This window comes from Mercurialis annua, linkage group LG2 (genome assembly GCF_937616625.2).
Source record: "Mercurialis annua linkage group LG2, ddMerAnnu1.2, whole genome shotgun sequence".
Lineage (NCBI taxonomy): Eukaryota > Viridiplantae > Streptophyta > Magnoliopsida > Malpighiales > Euphorbiaceae > Mercurialis > Mercurialis annua.
The window spans coordinates 3,442,455-3,460,708 of record NC_065571.1 but is presented as its reverse complement, the minus strand read 5'-3'; the positions used below and the strand labels follow the sequence as shown (position 1 = coordinate 3,460,708).

At 30.4% G+C, this 18,254-nt stretch overlaps 3 protein-coding genes across 4 annotated transcripts; all 3 read left to right on the top strand.

Moving 5' to 3' along the window:
• The first annotated feature begins 1,165 nt into the window (after positions 1 to 1,165).
• On the top strand, positions 1,166 to 8,678 carry LOC126669001 (beta-D-xylosidase 1). The gene is made up of 7 exons (XM_050362276.2): positions 1,166 to 1,617; positions 3,135 to 3,413; positions 4,743 to 4,912; positions 5,001 to 5,098; positions 5,339 to 5,689; positions 6,376 to 6,789; positions 7,701 to 8,678. Exons 1-7 carry the CDS (start codon positions 1,189 to 1,191, stop codon positions 8,303 to 8,305), a joined length of 2,346 nt encoding a protein of 781 aa, XP_050218233.1. The 5' UTR covers positions 1,166 to 1,188; the 3' UTR covers positions 8,306 to 8,678.
• A 3,070-nt stretch (positions 8,679 to 11,748) lies between these two features.
• Positions 11,749 to 14,175, top strand: LOC126669002 (uncharacterized). 2 transcript variants are annotated; one of them, XM_050362277.2, is made up of 7 exons: positions 11,766 to 12,009; positions 12,147 to 12,204; positions 12,915 to 12,977; positions 13,068 to 13,115; positions 13,675 to 13,737; positions 13,883 to 13,942; positions 14,038 to 14,175. In XM_050362277.2, the coding sequence occupies exons 2-7, from the start codon at positions 12,172 to 12,174 to the stop codon at positions 14,044 to 14,046; spliced, it is 276 nt and encodes a 91-aa protein (XP_050218234.1). In that variant the 5' UTR covers positions 11,766 to 12,009; positions 12,147 to 12,171; the 3' UTR covers positions 14,047 to 14,175. The 2 variants fall into 2 exon arrangements, with proteins under 2 accessions (XP_050218235.1, XP_050218234.1); XM_050362278.2 differs by lacking the exon at positions 13,068 to 13,115 and having other exon boundaries at positions 11,749 to 12,009.
• An 826-nt stretch (positions 14,176 to 15,001) lies between these two features.
• On the top strand, positions 15,002 to 17,954 carry LOC126668892 (putative pentatricopeptide repeat-containing protein At3g16890, mitochondrial). Its single transcript, XM_050362111.2, has 2 exons — positions 15,002 to 17,372; positions 17,461 to 17,954. Exon 1 carries the CDS (start codon positions 15,130 to 15,132, stop codon positions 17,263 to 17,265), a length of 2,136 nt encoding a protein of 711 aa, XP_050218068.1. The 5' UTR covers positions 15,002 to 15,129; the 3' UTR covers positions 17,266 to 17,372; positions 17,461 to 17,954.
• The last annotated feature ends 300 nt before the right edge of the window (positions 17,955 to 18,254 follow it).

The window sequence follows — 18,254 nt, the reverse complement described above, 5'->3', positions numbered from 1 at the left end:
CTAACGTTATTAGAAGAGGACAATTAAACCCTTCTGTTAACTAAAATTTAAAACAACGTTAACTTATCTAAAAGTGGCACTCAAAAACAATTTAAAATATACACAAAAATGCCACATCATACTAATTAATATTCATCTTCTCATCTAAACCCATTTTCTTTGCCACATCAATCATCTTCTTCTTCGTTACCTTTGATATTTTTATATACACCTGTACATTTTCCTTTACCTTACTATAATCAAACTTTTGAAGCCCACATTACTCTTTTCTTTTACATAACACCTACATATCCATAGATGTACTGTAATAAAATTCTCCCTCTTTTCTATAACTGTTCTAAAAAAAAAATAAGAATCCAGTTGAAATTTGTGAGGTATGTTTTTTTTAATTGATTTGATCAAAAGAACTGATTTATTTCCATTTGATACAAGGAGTAGGCAGATTTATCCAACTCATTTGGAGCTTTTGCAAACTGGGCCGCTACTCGATCTTCTGCACCGTCGCAGGATCCGTCGAGCTTTCGCTCGGATTTAATGCCAGATTCGCTGCTGCAGCCGTTGCAGCAGTTGGGCCGTCTTGGCTTAACTCGCGACGGCTGGAAGAAGGATTAACTATGATATTCCTCCTGAAATGGGAATGTATCGTGGCGGCTCCGGCGAGTTTATGGACGTAACAAGATTAGTGGAACCCAGTTTTGCCAAAATTAAAATCCATCTATCAACCATAATAATATAAAGAAAGAAAACGGTGTTTCAATTCTTGATCATAATAATTCCAGTAATTTGATGTTAAGATTTTGATGATGACATGGTGATGAAGATGAAGGAAAGGAAGAAGAAGACAATGAAGAAATGTGGGAACTTGTTGTTTATGCCATGTGTTATCCATGTGTATTAAGAAATTATTTATGTTTTGTTTTTTCATTTTATTGGTTGCCACATCATACGTTTTAACGATTGTTTTTGACTCTGTTAAGTGAGGGGTTTCATTGTCCTCTTTTGATAACATTAGGGTCATATCTGAGATCAAAAAAACATTAGTGGCTCAAGTGAGATACGGGCAAAACATCAGGGTCATTTTTGCACCTTTTCCCTTTAAACTTAAACGCAACCTATCTCTATATAAAGCGCACTTTCTTCACTCTTTTATACTTACATATACCCAATTAAAAACATTAGCATAAAGACATGGCTAATAATAAAAACCACACACTTATACCATCACCACCTCCACTTCTTTTACTCTTCTTCTTCTTTTTCTCCATTTCCATTAACACATTCGTCGAGTCGCGGCCGCCTTTCGCCTGCGACTTGAAAAACGGGGCGACGAGAAGCTTGAGATTTTGCCGAGAAAATTTGCCGATTCACGTACGAGTCAGGGATTTAATTACGAGATTGACATTGCAAGAAAAAATAAGATTGTTAGTGAACAATGCAGCTGCTGTGCCGAGACTTGGTATTCAAGGCTATGAATGGTGGTCTGAAGCTCTTCATGGGGTTTCTAATGTGGGACCTGGTGTCAAGTTTGGTGGGGCCTTCCCTGGGGCCACTAGTTTTCCTCAAGTTATCACTACTGCTGCTTCTTTTAATCAGTCTCTTTGGGAGCAAATTGGACGGGTTAGTCTAAATTTTTATAACTTCATTTGCATTTTGCTAATAATCAATAGATGAATACTTTAGAAAAAATTTAATTTCAAAATTTGTTAACTTTTTCTAAAAAGAAAAATTTCAATTAGCATACCTGAATTACGGTTACTATAACCGAATCATGGTTATGATTCAATTACAGTTAAGAGTTTTAAAATTGTAGTTGACTGAATATATTATATATTTTTATTGGTTTAATCAAATTAACCGACTCATTTGGTCGGTTTTGTGTTATAAGTTTTTAGATTTTAGTAAATTTGTCAAATTAATTTCGGATAAAATTAATAATTTGACTGGACTGGTTCACTCGCGAAAATTTTAACAAATTCCTCCAATCAATTTAATAGTGTAATTTATGGACCAAAAATTAGGTTAAAATTGCATATATTTTAAAATTTTGGTTAGAATTACAAAAGGTTAAAAATATTTGAATTTTTCGATTTATCAAAGATTTGCTCATTCTAACTGTAACCATTAATTAGCTACAGAACGTTGGTCACTTTCTATCAAGAATATGAAATTTTTGGTCTCGAATCCCATTTTATATGTTGCTAACGACATAGCCACAGACGACAAAATATTGTTTTTGTATGTTTCTAATAAACTATAAACATCTCTATTTATTTTTTAATAGCATAATTTCTTTTCTTTGTTGTTTTGCTTTACTACTTGGACAACCCAAAATCACTAATAAGTAATAATAATAGTAAGAAGAAAATAATTTATATATTGCTTTTCTGGTACGTAACTAATCAAAATTTAATGAATTAATATTGTTTAGATGATTTTGGATGAGAACTAATTAATGATTAATTATTAGTAGGCCATAAATCAAGTGGCAAAACGACAGATGGATAGAGTGTGATGCAACTTGCTAGGCTATTTGCGTGCTCAATTTAATTACGTCTATTTTTGGGGTCTCATTCTTTTTTTATTTTATAAATTTCAATTCCTTTTGTTTGAAGATTGGATTTATTATATTCTAGTCATTATCACATTGTTAACAATATTTTGGAATATATATTAAATTTCAATATCATTTGCCCATTTTATAACATTATTATGTGATGTGATTTATTATAATTTTAATAAATAAAGGTAGATAAAATTATAATTTATCTAATTATTTTCTTCTAATAATATTATTTAAAAATTTAAATATAATAGTTAATATTGTTCATCGTACTCTTTATGTAGGTCTCTTCAGATAGTGATAGGATGTTGATTTTTTAGAGTTAAGTGTAAAAAGTTATGAATTCTAGTGCGTTTTATAATTATAACATGAATTTCAAAATTTAATAAAATTAATTATCGACATATATTTGAATTCTTGTAATAATAAAGGGACCGGAACATGTATTTTGCCTCCTATTTTTAATGTAGGTTCGCATATGGATGTGTTGTTTACTTTTTATACGTATCCAAGATTAATTGGAAATGTGATTTAATTTGATGAAATAAGTTGAAATTTGTGAGTTGTTGAGCAGGTGGTGTCTGATGAAGCAAGGGCAATGTACAATGGAGGAGTGGCCGGATTGACATATTGGAGCCCTAATGTTAATATATTCCGGGATCCTCGGTGGGGTAGAGGGCAAGAAACTCCCGGCGAAGACCCTGTTTTAGCCGGAAAATATGCGGCCAGCTATGTCAGAGGACTTCAAGGCAGCACAGGTCTTAAATTAAAAGTTGCTGCATGTTGCAAACATTACACAGCCTATGATCTTGATAATTGGAATGGAGTTGATCGCTACCATTTCAATGCTAAGGTAAGCAACTAAGAGATTATTTTAATTTTTGTTTTTTAGCTATATGTCTTTGACTAAATAGTCATTTTTGGCATTTACTATTTTGATACTTTACTCTTCGTTGTTCAAGATAAGTCCACTTAAACTCACTTATGAATTTTTAAACATGCGAAAGCAACCACTTAAAAATATTAAATATGAAAAAATTAGAATTGGTCTAACATATTAAATACGAATGTTTTAATGATTATTTTTATGTGATTTGAGAACACATTAGTGAATATAATTAGCTTTATTTTAGAGAATTATGAATTAAATTATTAAAATAAATTTAACTTAGCTTATATGAAGATGTTTCATAAGTTCGAAGACCGGATTGATTAATGCTTTTTATTAGTTAATTTGAGAACAAAGGATCACTTTACCCCCCGAACTTGGCACAAAGTATCAAAAACGTCCAAATTAGCAAAACGGGATCACTTTTACCCTGAACTTGTCAAATTTAGTACAAAAACCCCCCTCCCCACTCTCACCTTAGAGAGTGTACCTCACTCTCCGGTTTTAATAGTGGTTTTGGTTTTCTAAGGTGGTTTTTGCTTGAAAAAGGTTGAAAATGGTCCTAATTTTTTTTAAACATTTTAAATTAATACCTAACAATTTTAAAAAGGGACAATTTCATCCTTTTAATTTCAAATTTAAAAATTACAAATTAATCCTCCAACTTTTATATATACACCAAATTAATCTGGTCTGTTCTTGAGAGAACAGACCACGCCGGTCTGTTCTCTCAAGAACAGACTTCCGGCGAGGAGGAGGTCCTCCTCGCCGGAAAGTAAAAAAAAAAATTTTGAATTTTTTTGGATAAAAGTTCAAAAAAGTCCCTAGGTTAATTAGAGTTTAATTGTGATTAATTAGTATATAAGTGTGATTAATTAGAGTAAATTAAGTTTAATTAGAAATCCACTCTCCAATTAAGTGCCACGTCAGCATAAGGGGTGTTTTTGTACCGGTTTTGACAAGTTCAGGGTAAAAGTGATCCGGTTTTCTCAATTTGGACGTTTTTGATACTTTGTGCCAAGTTCAGGGGGTAAAGTGATCCTTTGTTCGTTAATTTGACAAGGTAGTATCTTTTTTTGATGAATATAAGAGTAATATCTTAAAAACTATAGTTTATCATTTATAATGGCAGATAACTAATTCCTATCCTTCTACTTTGTTTTTTTTTTACTTCAAATCCTTACATTTTATATATGTAGAGATTGAGTGCTTGTACTTTTATTTTCACCAAAATAGTCCCTACAATAAAATTGAATGTGAGAATATGTACTGAATTATGATGATCATATATAGGTAAGCAAGCAAGATTTGGAGGATACATATGATGTGCCATTCAAGGCATGTGTGATGGAAGGGAAAGTTGCCAGTGTAATGTGCTCATACAATCAAGTTAATGGAAAGCCTACGTGTGCTGATCCTGTTCTTCTTAAAAATACAATCAGAGGCCAATGGGGTCTTAATGGGTAAACTTATTTATAAATCAACAATAATCTTTAAATTTTTGTATAATTTTATCAATCTTTATTGAACTTTTAAATTATCTTTTTATAGATACATTGTCTCCGATTGTGACTCTGTTGGAGTGTTGTATGATAATCAACACTACACTTCAACACCTGAAGAGGCTGCTGCTGCCACCATTAAAGCAGGTTATAAAAATAGACAGAGTTAAATACAGTTACGAATTTATTCAAAAAGAATATATTTTTACGAACGGTTATCAATATTAATATTTATTGTTATCTGATCAATTTAAATCAAATTTTATCTGTATGGCCGAGAAAATATCAAAGTGTTACTTGACTGACGAATTCGGATCTATTTTTTTTATTTTCTGGGACATTAAAGGAGAGTGTTAAAACACAATTTTTTTTTACCAATTCTTGCAGGGCTTGATTTGGACTGTGGCCCATTTTTGGCAATCCACACAGAGAATGCAGTTAAGAAAGGGCTACTAGTTGAGGAAGATGTAAATTCAGCCTTAGCCAACACAATAACAGTTCAAATGAGATTAGGCATGTTTGATGGCGAACCGTCAGCTCATCCTTATGGCAACTTAGGCCCAATGGATGTTTGCACTCAAGCCCACCAAGAATTGGCCCTAGAGGCGGCCCGACAAGGCATGGTCCTGCTTCATAATCCTGGCCGGACCCTTCCATTATCCAGGACCCATCATCGGACTGTAGCAGTTATTGGGCCTAACTCTGATGTTACTGTTACTATGATAGGAAACTATGCTGGTATGTGCTCTGCTCTTCTTTAAATCATAACTATTAGTTATGTGTCATAATTAAGGGTGTGTTGTTAATTTGTCTTGGTTATAAAAGAAATTGTTGAAAGTTTAGTTAATTTGATTCGTTTGATTTTTAATTTAAAATTAACAAATCACAATTTTAAGATTTTTTTTTTAAAAAAAAAACATGACTTAAATATTATGTTACCCTTAAAGTTATATGTTATGAGCAATAACACTTAGAATAAGTATACTTTTAGAAATTAATGTTAATGAAATTCGGCAATTCGGTTAATTTAAATAACTTACTTTACAAATTTCGATAACGTGTTGGTCAAGAAATTTTTTAAGTACTTCTTTTAAAAAATACATGACTAAAATATTATGTTTCCTTTTGTAATGAGCAATAACACTTAAAATAAATCCTTTTTAGTAATTAATGTTAATGAAAATCGGCAATTTGGTTAACTGAAATAACTGAATAAATCAAATAACAATTTTGATTTAGTTACAGTTTAGTTTGTACATATTTCGATTACGGTATGGTTAAAAAAATTATTAAAATTATTTGGTTTTGTTTATTTTGTTTTTGATTCAATTGAAAAAATTAATTCCAGTTAATTCGATTTGGTGACGCAACCGATCGATCCACACCCCTAACCATAGTCTTTGATTGTTTGATTTTGGTTTCAGGTATTGCATGTAAATACACAAGTCCCCTACAAGGAATAAGCAGCTACGCTAAAACAATTCACCAAGCTGGCTGTGAAGACGTAGCCTGTGAAAACAACCAACAATTTGGTGCAGCCGAGGCTGCAGCCCGTCAAGCCGATGCGACGATTTTAGTAATGGGTCTTGACCAATCCAAAGAAGCTGAATTTAGAGACAGAGTGGGACTCCTTTTGCCAGGTCATCAACAAGAGCTTGTATCAAGGGTGGCTAAAGTCTCTAGAGGTCCTACAATTTTGGTGCTGATGAGTGGTGGTCCTATTGATGTTTCGTTTGCTAAGAATGACCCTCGTATTGGTGCTATTTTATGGGCTGGTTATCCTGGTCAGGCTGGTGGTGCTGCCATCGCTGATGTCTTGTTCGGAACTACTAACCCGGGTATGTGTAACGATTCACACTTTTATTTATTCTACTGCAACTAGTTGTGTGCATTCGGTAGACCTATTCGATTCGATAATGAAAATGTCAAAAATCGATTGTTTTTTCTAAGTAAAATGAAAATCGGCATAAAATTCATTTTGGTTCGAAAATGTCAAAATCCATTGATTTTGAAAGAATATAGAAACCAAATCGAATACAAGGGATAATCTTTTATTCGGTGTGATTTTTTGTTTATCAAAATACAAATATCATTTCTTTTTTCAAAATTCTACAAATAAAAAAATAAATTTAAGGAAATCAAATTCAGGCTTAATTTTTGTATATCATTCTTTTTACGATTTCTATGCTAATTTTTATTTTAGGTGTTTTAAATTATAAGCTTATTTTCATTTTTAGAAGTTGATTAAATGGATATATATCTAAAATATCCTTAATTAAAGTATTTTTAGTTGATAAATTAAAATGATTATAGCTCTAATAACAACGACAATTGCTAATTTTTGATAATTTTAATATTAAGAATAGTTTTATATCTATTTTATGAGTCATTTTGAATCAATATTTAATAAAAAAAACCTTGTAGTGGTGAACGGATCAATTATTTAATAAGCATATTATAAGTAGTTAATATGAGTTTAATTAAAAATTAAATTTGTTTTATTATGTGCAATTGTGCATAAGTCAAATAAGTCTATCAATTATAGATGAAAAAAATATTATTTTGAAGAGAATAATATTAATTTTAAGTAAAATTTTATTAAAATTTAGTTTTTAGTTTTATAAAATCAAAAACCAAATCAATTTTTTTTTTCAAATATAATAAACAATATAGCAGTTTTTGACCAGTTTTTGGTGAAATAGAAATAAAATGTTAATATTGTGCATTTATTTTATGTTTGCTTCTCCAGGTGGAAAGCTACCAATGACATGGTATCCCCAAAGCTACCTTGCAAAGGTACCAATGACAAACATGGGAATGAGACCAGACCCTTCAACAGGTTATCCTGGTCGAACCTATAGATTCTACAAAGGCAACGTTGTTTTCCCATTTGGCCACGGCTTAAGCTACAGTACATTTTCCCACTCTCTCTCTAAACCACCCACTCATCTCTCACTACCCATTACCAATCTCTATGCCCTAAACAATTCAACCATTTCAAAAAATTCTATTAGGGTTTCACACATTAATTGTCAAACCAATTTAGAATTTGACATTATTGTTAAAAATAGCGGCACGATTGATGGAACTCACACTCTTTTAGTGTTTACTAGCCCGCCTTCCGCTTCCCGGCAAACATTATCGACTAATAAGCAATTAATTGGTTTTGAAAAGATTCGTTTAGTAGCTGGTTCTGAAAAACAAGTGAAGGTTAATGTTCATGTGTGTAAGCATTTGAGTGTAGCTGATCGATTCGGAATTCGAAGAGTTCCGATTGGTGATCATGATATTTATATTGGTGATCTCAAGCATTCTATTTCTCTTCGAGCCAGTTTGGAAGAGATCAAGTATTAGTATAAGTTTGTAGGATATTGACCGAACAATTGTAGCATATGATTCACTTATTGCAAGAACACATAAATAATTGAATCAATTGGGAAGAATTAATTGGTGCCCAAGTCATTTCGAAGTTGTGAGATTTCGAGTTCGAGATCCCGTCATAGATGATGAATTAAAAAGAAATTAAATAAGTGAAATTAAGGCAATAAATGGTAAAGCTAAAAGCTTTTCTGGTTGCCATTCTTTTATCATTGTTGTTTTACCTTTTGTGCAAATATAATTGTGTTTTTGTATGGTGATTGTAAATTATTCCTCAACAAAGTAAAATTGGGGGTAATATTGTAATTAAATATAGCTTGAAAAATTTAATCCCTCTGTTCTATTATAATATTTTGCAAATTCATATAAATTTTTGTGATCATAATTTTTTTATGTGTTGTTTTAAGAGAAATTTGAATTTAAATTTAATTTGTTTAGATGAATGAGGTATATCTCTTCAAGTATTAAAATTTATGCATTTCTTTTCCTTCTTTCAAAATCTTAATCACCATCTCAAAGACGATATAAATGAAATAACAAGAGATTAATCAGTACAAATCTATCTCCAACAACGACAATAAAATTGATCACACGTTTATTATCTTGGTGGATTGTAATTTTATAATTATGGCTCACCACCACTTTTATATTTTTAAAATTGAACAATTAAAACCTCGTTGTTTTAAAATCGAACAAATAAATTCTTTTAACTTATTTTTGGCCCTGAAAATTTCAATAAATATTTTAAACATAAAATTATTTTTAGACTCTTTTCCTATATGATTATGAGAGATATAGCAGCCATTGGTAAGTGTTTATAATGTTGTTGGACAAAAGAGGTTATTTGTTTTATTTAAAAACAAAAGGCGTTTAATTGTACCAAAAAAATAAACAATGGATATGTATTTTGTAAAAACTGAGATTTTTTTTTTTTACTTTTTACTTCATTTTATGTATAAAAAATTCAGACGCTAAAAGAAACAGAATCTTAGAGAGCCAAATTAATAAACTGTGGTATGATTATACTAGTTGTTTCAAATTCTTTAATACCTTTAATAACATTAAAGATATTAACCATTAAGGGTGTTAGTAACTTAAGTATAAATTATACTTAGTTACTAACATATACTCCCTCTGTCCCAGTTTATTTGTCCACTATTCTATATTTAGATGTCCCAAATGATTGTTACATTTGTATTATATACATATATTTTCCTCTTTTACCCTTAATATAAATGGATATAATTTATAGAATATTGACATTTAATGTTATTACTATTATTGTATTGACTATTCTTCTTTTCTAATATATTAATTTTAAATTAACTCAAGAATCAAAAAGGTTACAAAAAGAAGAATTGTTAATAATTAAAGTTTTCTTAATATGTATGAAATTAGAAAGTGGACAAATAAAATGGAACGGAGGGAGTATAATGGTTAGCCATATAAGATTAAAATGGGTCATAAATGGATAGATTACCCATTTATGACCCTACCCATTTAAACTCAATCCATACCCACCCAAACCCACCCATTTGCCATAATAGAAGGGGGGGAAATGGCTGACTTGCAAGTTGCATCTTTAAACAACATTATGTTTTAATCTAGCCATATCAAATTATCTCATTTAGAGCATCCACAATGGTATTCTTTAAAATAAAGAGCATCTTTTATAAAATAAAGAGCATCTTAAAGATAAAGAGTGATATTTAAAATTTTACTCCAATGGACTCTTTGATATTAGTTTTTCATTGTATATAATTTTAATAATTAATAATAAAATAAAAGTATTAAATAGTAATAATATTAAATTAATTACCTCTCTAATATTAAATTTTATTTTATTTTGTTTTCATAAAAAAAATTAATAAAATATTAAATATTAATAAAATAATTTTTTTATTTAATTTTTTATTCATTTATTTATTCAGTTTTTTTACTAAAAGTAAAAATATAATATTTAAAAGTAAAAATAACCACCTTATTTTTTAAAATTTAAAATTTTACTAGTTGAAAAATGAAGTAGAGAGTGAAAATGGCTCTCTACATGTGGAGAGCCATTTTTACTCTCTACTCTAAATATAAAAAATAGAGAGTCCATTGGACTCCTAATTTATTGTCAAACTCTTTAATTTAAAGAGTTTGACAATATTAGAGAGTCCATTGGAGATGCTCTTATATATCAGAAATTTGAAGGAAGTCAGAAGAATCTACAATATTGTAATCCCACTTAATTTCAGTATCAATATTCTCTCTATATTATTTTACGAATACACCTTCAAATATACTTTGACCTTGAAATTAATATTTTATTCTAAATTTCCTTAATAAAGGTGAAAACTACTTACTAAATAAGATGTCCATTTTTCTTAAAAAAATATATATTTATTTCAATTATTTTAATCACATAATGAAATTCCATTTCATATATTAATGTTAATTATATTCTATTGTTTCTCATTGCACAATAAAAAAAGTCAAACTATTATTTAGATCCAAAGTTTTGCGTTTTTAATCAATTGCGATCAATATTTTATATTTTTACAGCTATGTCCAATTTAAAAGTTTTTCTATTTGCAATTATGACTAATAGTTTTTATTTTTAAATCCAATTTTTTGTATTTTTTACCAATTGCGTCAAACGTTTATAGTAACTATTTTAGAAGTTAAATAACACTTTTAAAATTTGGTCATAATTGATAAAAATATAAAAGTTTAAATTTAAACGATAAAATTCAAATTTTTTAAACAACAATGCTTTTTATATTGTACATAATTATAAAAATTAATAGATTTATCTTACTTGATAAAAAGAATGCAAACATTTCAATTTAGAAAATAGATGGGGCATAATAATATTAGAAACTTTTCACAACTTTTTGCCCATTTGACAAAAAAATGATATTATCACAAATTGTAGGTATACACATGTGCATAGAACTGTCGGCAATATAAAGAGTGGCACGTGTGAGGATGCAAATGGGTGTGTATTTGCAATGGAGTTTATGGACCAACTTGTTTTAGATACTTAACAAATATAAAGACTAATTCTTTTCTTGACATACAAAATAAAGAATAAAATTATCTTTTAATTAAATAATTTGTATTAGCATAATTGGTATATTAGAAGCATGAAATCACAATGCATTAAAATAATAATAAAAAAATTATAACCCGAATTTTTATATTAAATTCTATTTTTCTCCTTATGTTTCAATTTTTTATTTATCGAATATCTTTATGAAATATACAATCAAAAAAACTAATTAAATTTTTTCATTCTTCTAGCGCCACGCTATATTGTACAACAAAGAGGGATAAAAAGATAGATTAAATAGCATTATTCTAAAATACTCCAACTAAAATATAGAGTCATAATCTAACTATAAATATTAAAAAACAAAAAAAAACAAAATGTTGTGAAGTATTATAGTAGTAGTCCACCAGCCTTCAAACTTATTCTCACCAAAATCTCTTCTACAAGTTTTATTTCTTTATGAGTATATAAATATAAATATCTTTCCCTTTTGTTATTCTTCTACTGTTAAACTTTGACAAAAATATTTATCTTACCATATTCTTATCTCATCTCTTCACTCCATAACCTAAACCAGAAACCATAATTCCAATTCTTCTTCTTCATTTCTTTTTTTTTTAAAAAAAATTTTCTATAGTGCAAGGTAATCTCAAGATTAAAGAATTAAAATCCTTTTTTTTTCCTTCTTATAATATATATATATATATCATATGAACATTCAATTATTCTGTTCCTTGAATATTGGGTTAGTAATTTTATTTTATTTTTGAATATTGGTAGTGAGTTATTTAGCAGGGGAACTCACATGGCTGGTTGCAACAGAAATGAAGAGCCTCAGGTACTAAACATCATCGTTTTGTTCAAAATACGTTTTATAGTGTTTAAATTTTAAATTTGGAGAATGATATCAAGCAAATGTTTTAAATTTTGGTGGAAATAACAATTATTTATATTATTATTTTAAAAAATTTGATTTTTTTTTAAGAATTTTAAGAACTGGTTGAGATAGAAATTACTGAATTAATGTTATGCAAAAAGAATCACTAAAATCTTGAAATATAAATTACTCAATAAATAAATGAAAACAAAACGATAAATAAGCTGTTCTGTAATGAACTGCGTTTCATACTATAAAACAGCCATTGGATTATGTGGCGTGTGGCGTACATAGGGCCCAGTGAATCTATCATTATCCTTTAAAAGATAGGTTTATGTGAAATTGACGGTGATGATTCAATGGCTAAATATCAATTCGATATGGTTCATGCTTGTAAATTAACGGGATGTCTTTTAAACGGAGATTATTTGTTAATTAGATTTAAATTAACATGTTGGATTTCGTATTTTAATTTAGACTTTTGTTTACCTTGATTTGTTGATAATTCGACAATAACCTAGCCGAACAAAATTCTGCTAAAACTGTGGAAATCAATACTTCTCCCAAACGACAGAAATCCCCCTTATAATAATAAATAAAATAGTCTACACTACATTTAATTATTACTAGTTGATAATTTAAACTTATCAATTTCTTTGTATTAATAACAGGTAACATCTATGTTCAAGAAATATGAAGGACTTGTGCCTAAAAAGAAGCCCTTAATTTCAAAGGTAAGCTAAAAAATATACTCAAAAATATATACATATATATCTGATTATTGTATGAATTATAGTCTAAATGAAACTTTATAATGGATATAGGATCATGAACGAGCTTTCTTTGATTCAGCGGATTGGGCACTATATAAGGTAGATTTATTTCGATGAGAAAATTTAAAATCAATAGTAGTATTTTTTTCTTTTATTTTCTCTGTTTTATATTACTAATAAACAATATTCAAAATTTTCTTCATCCCAAGTTATATAACTAATAAACAATACCCAGTTTCCATCAAAAAAAAGGTTATATAACCCAGTCATTACTTGAGGGATTAAATGTCATAAGTACGTTCCATAATTGTAGCATAATGCATTAAAAATCATTTAAAGACACAACTAGTAATTAATTAAATTAAAATAATTATTTTAATTTTTATAAATAAATTAAATGTTTAATAAAAGATTTTTTATTATAAATGCTCATTAACTTGTTGTAAATATGACATGGCATAACCAATGCATGGAATAAACACTCCTATTCAATTTGGAATGGAGAGTGTGTCAAACTTATGTAAACAATTAATAGTGTATTAATGTAGTTGAATGTAACTATATTTCACCGTAAATTGAATGCATTAATGTCACATGAAATGTTTGACAAACACCCGCTAATTTTTTTTTGTTAATTTTACTATTAATTATGGAACAGCAAGGAGCTGCAGTGAATCAAAACTCAACCGTGCCCATAGAAACTTTGCAACCAAAATTAAAGGTAATAACACATGTTGATTGATGACTAAATTAAATATCATAGTAATTTTTATTAAGGACTAAATTAAAGAACATAATTTTATTGAGGACTGAATTAGATCAGAAATTTAGAATGCATGGCTAAACTGAGATATAAAAAATTGCAGAGAACACCTCACCAACAGCTTCCTCCAAGAAGACCAGCTTGTACCACATCAAGTACACATGTGAGTAATTTTAATATTTATGTCATTATTAATTAACTCAAATTTTGAAATCATTTCAGATTTGAACTAATTAATTTTTCTGGGTCTTCTTGCAGGAATGTTGACAGCATAAGTGTTAAACTCAATTATTTGATGTGCTAAAAAATCAATTAAAATGAAATTGTGCAGATTGTACAATGCAATTGGCTTTTGAAATTTGGCTGGTTTATAATAAAAACAGCTTTTGTTATTTATATCTAAGTATTTAACTATTGATTCTTCAATGTTACATAAAATTTTATAGCTGCAATATGGAAAATTAATACATTCACATATATGCTTAACATTCTAATAATTACCAAGTTATGTTTCAAAGACTCAATTTGAGTTATACTAATAATTATAGTGGCCTAAAAATACGATTATCTTCATTTTGAATTAGTTAAAAAAATCATGCTCATCACTCTCATCGTAAAAAAAAACACAAGTAATTTTTATTTACATTTCCTGAATTTTGGTTTATTTTTCGTCAAAGTTATTTTATTTTATTTTGATACCGTAAAACATTATTGTCAATTTTACAACTATTTTATAAGAAATATTATACTGGACGCCTACAATAGATCTACAGCGAAATCAGAATTCCAACTCAGAAAGATCGCAATTCGCACGTTTGACTATTTAAAAAAAATCAAACAACAATGAACTTTGCAACTAGCATTTGTAGGAGCAGTTATGACCGCCTCTACAAGAAAATTGCCGCCTCTAGAGTTACAGTGCAACATTACTACTCCAGCGAAAAACTGTGAATATAAAAAATACACATCAGCTTCAAGTTAATATTATTTGACAAAGAGGCTATAAAATGGATGATACCAGTTTTTTTCTTATACATTTGGAAATTAAAGATTTTTAAATGATAAATTGAAATAAAAGAAACTTTAGTGAGAAAGAGAAAAAAGTTCAAGGACCTTGGGGTGAAAAATACCCTCAAAATGCCATTAGTTCAAACATCAACACTAATTAGTAATGGACCGGACCCATATAATACTGGAACTTGTAGGCCGTTATTGGGTAATGTAATGTGGTTAATCACTTGAACCGGACCGTAAAATATACGAAAACGTCAAGCCGTTTTATGTTCAGTATAAAGTGAAAAATCGAGCTCTTCATCGTCTACAATCGGATTCTGCTTCTGCAGAGCGGCCATGAAAGCCCTTGCTTTGGCTACTTCTAGGGCAACAACGTCATCATCTTTACCTGCACTTGAGAATTTATGTCAATTTCAAGAATCAATTAATCAGTTTAAATCAAACCGAAAACCCGTCATCGGAAAAACCGAAGCTTCTTCAACAGGTAACACTCGTACTCACACCCCCCTAAACCCTCACCTCAAAAACCCTAACTCATTAAAACTCTCACAAAAACCCGTTGATCATCATTACTTTTCTAAAATTCTCTCCAGAAATGACTGGTTTTTATTGCTTAACCATGAGTTTAAAGCCAAGAGAATAATTTTGAATCCTCAGTTTGTTATTAGTATCTTACAAAATCAAGAAAACCCATTATACCTTTTGAAATTCTATATATGGGTATTGAATGTCGACCCTTTATTTGCAAAGGATCAGTCTATTAGAGGTGTTTTAGCTAATTGTTTACATAGGAAAGGTCCTGTTGTATTGTCTGTTGATTTGCTTACGGATATTAAAAACTCCGGTTTTCGGATTAACGAAGAATTGCTTTGTGTTTTGATTGGTAGTTGGGGTAGATTAGGGCTGGCAAAGTATTGTGATGAGATATTTGGGCAGATTTCATTTTTGGGGATTAATCCTAGTACAAGGCTGTATAATGCAGTTATTGACGCATTAGTAAAATCGAATTCGCTTGATTTAGCTTATCTTAAGTTCCAACAGATGTCGGCTGATAATTGTAAAGCCGATAGGTTTACTTATAATATACTTATTCATGGAGTTTGTAGGAGTGGTGTTGTGGACGAGGCGCTCCGTTTGGTTAAGCAGATGGAAGGTTTAGGTCATACGCCTAATGTGTTCACTTATACGATGTTAATTGATGGTTTCTTTAACGCAAAGAAGGTCGATGAAGCGTTTAGTGTTTTAGATACAATGAAGGCTCGCAATGTGAGTCCTAATGAAGCTACAGTTAGATCATTCATTCATGGGGTCTTTCGTTGTGTGGCTCCGAATAAAACATTTGAGATAGCAATACAGTTTATCGAAAGGCAGCATGTCTTGCAGAGACTGGCTTGTGATACACTATTATGTTGTTTGTCAAGCAATAATATGGCAAGAGAGACCGGTGCTCTGTTGAAGAAATTTGGGAAGATAGGCTACAAGCCTGACAGTGCAGCATTTAACATTGCAATGAATTGTTTGATAAAGGGCTTGGATCTAAACGAGACTTGCGATATATTAGATGAATTTGTTGAGAAAGGCTTGAAATTGGTCTTTAGGACCTATCTTACACTGATTGTAGCTTTAAATAAGGCTGGAAAATGTACGGAAGCGGACAAGTATTTTAATCAGATGGTTAAGGATGGACTTTTATCTAATGTCTGTTCTTATAACATGGTAATAGATTGTTTCTGCAAAACCAGAATGATGGATAAAGCAGCAAAGGCTTTCAAAGAGATGGAATATAAAGGTATAATACCTAATCTCGTTACTTTCAATACCCTTATCAGTGGGTTCTGCAAAGAGGGAGAGGTATGCAAGTCGAGGGATTTATTAGAGATGATTTTAGAACATGGGTTTAAACCTGATATATTCACTTTTAGTTCAATAATTGATGGCCTTTGTCGATCAAAACGGGTTGAGGATGCTTTAAGTTGTTTCACAGAAATGGTTGAGTGGGGCATCTCTCCCAATGCTGTCACATACAATACATTAATTCATTCTTTGTGTATCATAGGGGATATTCCAAGAGCAATGAAACTCTTCCGAAAAATGCAGATGGATGGTATAAGCCCTGATGTTTTTACTTTCAATGCACTTATTCAAGGATTTTGCATAATGGGAAAGGCAGAGAATGCAGAGAAGCTTTTATCTTCAATGCTGTCATTGGGTTTGGTTCCAGATAATTACACTTATGGTGCTTTTATCAAGGTGTTCTGCGAATCAGGGAGATTTAATGAAGCTAAGGAGATATTTCTCTCAATGGAAGCAAATGGTTGCTTACCTGATTCCTTTACATGCAAAATAATATTGGACGCTTTAGTTACACAAGGTCAGCTTGAAGAGGCCAAAAAACTTGCCAAAACATGTAATAAGAGGGGCATTTTTGTGAATGTTTCTATTGGACAAGAGGATTCTGCTCTTCCTGATTGATAAGTCCATGATGCTTTATTTATATTTTTCGCTTTAGAAGCAAAGCAATCACAAGAAACCAGACTGCTGCTCATATCATTTGTGGAATCATGTATATCCGATACTTGGTGATGAAAATTGCTTTATTCTTATCAAATTGCTACAAGTTTTTCGGCAGAAAACATTGTACTTTTTCCTAATGATATGTCTGTTCAGGTATGGGTGGTCTAAGCAGATGTTCACTAAAACTGTGAGCAATCAACGCCACCTCCAGAAAAGCTGGTTCCTGAAGATTGAGTCCAGCTGAGATATCTCTTTGCCAAATGAAGCAGAATAGCATCAACTTTTAATTTCAACATTCTGTGAGACTACTGTGCTTGTGTACTCCATTTTCTTTACACAGTTGTTGAGACTTGAGAGCGAGGAGGTCATTTTTCTGACGTTACGTGTTATCATAACTTTCACATATTTGGAAAGTAAAAGCAAACTTACATTTCCTGGGGTGGCATGGAGAGATTCTGAAGGCACATTACCGTCTTCTGACATTGCTCCCTTGTAGCATATTTTATCCTTTGCTGGCTAGATGGACTACTTCTGGTCTGTCTGTTTGACTGTCCAGCCGCAGGATTATTGTACGTTGGTTGAAAAGGCTTCAGTGGATTGGAGTTAATTGAATGCCTGAGGAAGATAAGTCTAGACACTTCTTTTTACTCGACTGCTTTCACGTCTTTGTACCAACCTTATGCTTATGCTTCTATGCATAAATTATTTAGGCAGCCAACACTAATCTAATTTCCTTCTTGAGGAATTAGAAAAGCAGCCGACACTTCTGATATAAAGATTAAATCATAGAACTTTTAGGTTTGATTAATCAGGAAAATCTTGTAAAGAAAACAAAGTTGGTGGCTTGCGCTCATCTGCTTATTATGAAACTTGGAAGAAACCACTATGTTAGATTTTTTCACTAGAAATTCACCAACCTTCTTTCTTTATTACTATATTTTTCTGTT

Coding starts and splice junctions, on each gene's coding strand:
- LOC126668892 (XM_050362111.2), top strand. CDS start 15,130: ATGAAAGCCCTTGCTTTGGCTACTTCTAGGGCAACAACGTCATCATCT.
- LOC126669001 (XM_050362276.2), top strand. CDS start 1,189: ATGGCTAATAATAAAAACCACACACTTATACCATCACCACCTCCACTT. Junction 1,618..3,134: donor TTTGGGAGCAAATTGGACGG/GTTAGTCTAAAT, acceptor GTTGTTGAGCAG/GTGGTGTCTGATGAAGCAAG. Junction 6,790..7,700: donor GTTCGGAACTACTAACCCGG/GTATGTGTAACG, acceptor TTGCTTCTCCAG/GTGGAAAGCTACCAATGACA.
- LOC126669002 (XM_050362277.2), top strand. CDS start 12,172: ATGGCTGGTTGCAACAGAAATGAAGAGCCTCAG. Junction 12,205..12,914: donor ACAGAAATGAAGAGCCTCAG/GTACTAAACATC, acceptor TATTAATAACAG/GTAACATCTATGTTCAAGAA. Junction 13,116..13,674: donor CGGATTGGGCACTATATAAG/GTAGATTTATTT, acceptor ATTATGGAACAG/CAAGGAGCTGCAGTGAATCA.